The sequence below is a fragment of the Corvus brachyrhynchos genome, unplaced genomic scaffold (assembly GCF_000691975.1).
Source record: "Corvus brachyrhynchos isolate BGI_N302 unplaced genomic scaffold, ASM69197v1 scaffold1483, whole genome shotgun sequence".
In the NCBI taxonomy this organism is placed as follows: domain Eukaryota; kingdom Metazoa; phylum Chordata; class Aves; order Passeriformes; family Corvidae; genus Corvus; species Corvus brachyrhynchos.
In genome coordinates, this window is record NW_008236994.1 from 7,449 (window position 1) to 8,535 (window position 1,087).

General features: G+C 53.0%; 1 protein-coding gene across 1 annotated transcript in view; it reads right to left on the bottom strand.

Annotated features, from left to right (window-relative positions):
• Nucleotides 1-28: 28 nt before the first annotated feature.
• The window catches only part of G6PD (glucose-6-phosphate dehydrogenase), a 6,837-nt gene continuing 5,778 nt past the window's right edge, over nt 29-1,087 (bottom strand). Inside the window, exon 10 of the mRNA XM_017728658.1 lies at nt 29-117. Coding sequence (XP_017584147.1) covers nt 29-117 — 89 coding nt within the window. The remainder of the gene's footprint in view (nt 118-1,087) is intronic.

Genomic DNA, 1,087 nt, shown 5'->3' on the forward strand with positions numbered 1-1,087 from the left:
CCCAGGACCCCCCAAATCCGCCCAGGGCTCACTTGGTGGCCGGGTCATCGTAGGAGGCCACGAGCACCAGGGTCCCCTCATGCAGCGGCCGCAGGAAGCGGGGCTGATCCTCCACATCTGGGGAAATCAGCCAAAAATGGGGGAAATCAACCAAAAATGAGGGAAATCACCCCAAAAATGGGGGAAATCATCCCAAAATGGGGGAGAGAACCCCAAAAATGGGGGAGAGATCCCCAAAAAAAGAAGAAAATCACCCAAAAATGGGGGAGAGAACCCCAAAAATGGGGGAGAGATCCCCAAAAAAAGAAGAAAATCACCCAAAAATGGGGGAGAGAACCCCAAAAATGGGGGAGAGATCCCCAAAAAAAGAAGAAAATCACCCAAAAATGGGGGAGAGAACCCCAAAAATGGGGGAGAGATCCCCAAAAAAAGAAGAAAATCACCCAAAAATGGGGGAGAGAACCCCAAAAATGGGGGAGAGATCCCCAAAAAAAGAAGAAAATCACCCAAAAATGGGGGAGAGAACCCCAAAAATGGGGGAGAGATCCCCAAAAAAAGAAGAAAATCACCCAAAAATGGGGGAGAGAACCCCAAAAATGGGGGAGAGATCCCCAAAAAAAGAAGAAAATCACCCAAAAATGGGGGAGAGAACCCCAAAAATGGGGGAGAGATCCCCAAAAAAAGAAGAAAATCACCCAAAAATGGGGGAGAGAACCCCACCAAGTGCGGGGGGACACCTGGGCTTCGGGGGGATCTCACCAGGTGTGGGGGGACCCCAGGGTTTGGGGGTGTTGGGGGCTTCTCTGGGTTTGAGGTGGCCTCGGGTGTGTGGGGAACACCCCCAGGTGTGGGGTCTCCACACCCAATTTTGGGGTGTCAGTGTTCCATTTTTGGGTTTCAATGCCCCAATTTTGAGTCTCAGTGTTGCAATTTCGGGGTTCCAGCCCCGGTTTTGGCTCCCCAAACCCCATTTTGGGTCTCAATGCTCCGTTTCCGTTTCCGTGTCCCCAAACCCCATTTCCCCCTGCCCGTTTTTGAGTACCTTGTAGCGGCTGGCGGAGGGGGGGGCGAGGGCGCGCTCCCCGCG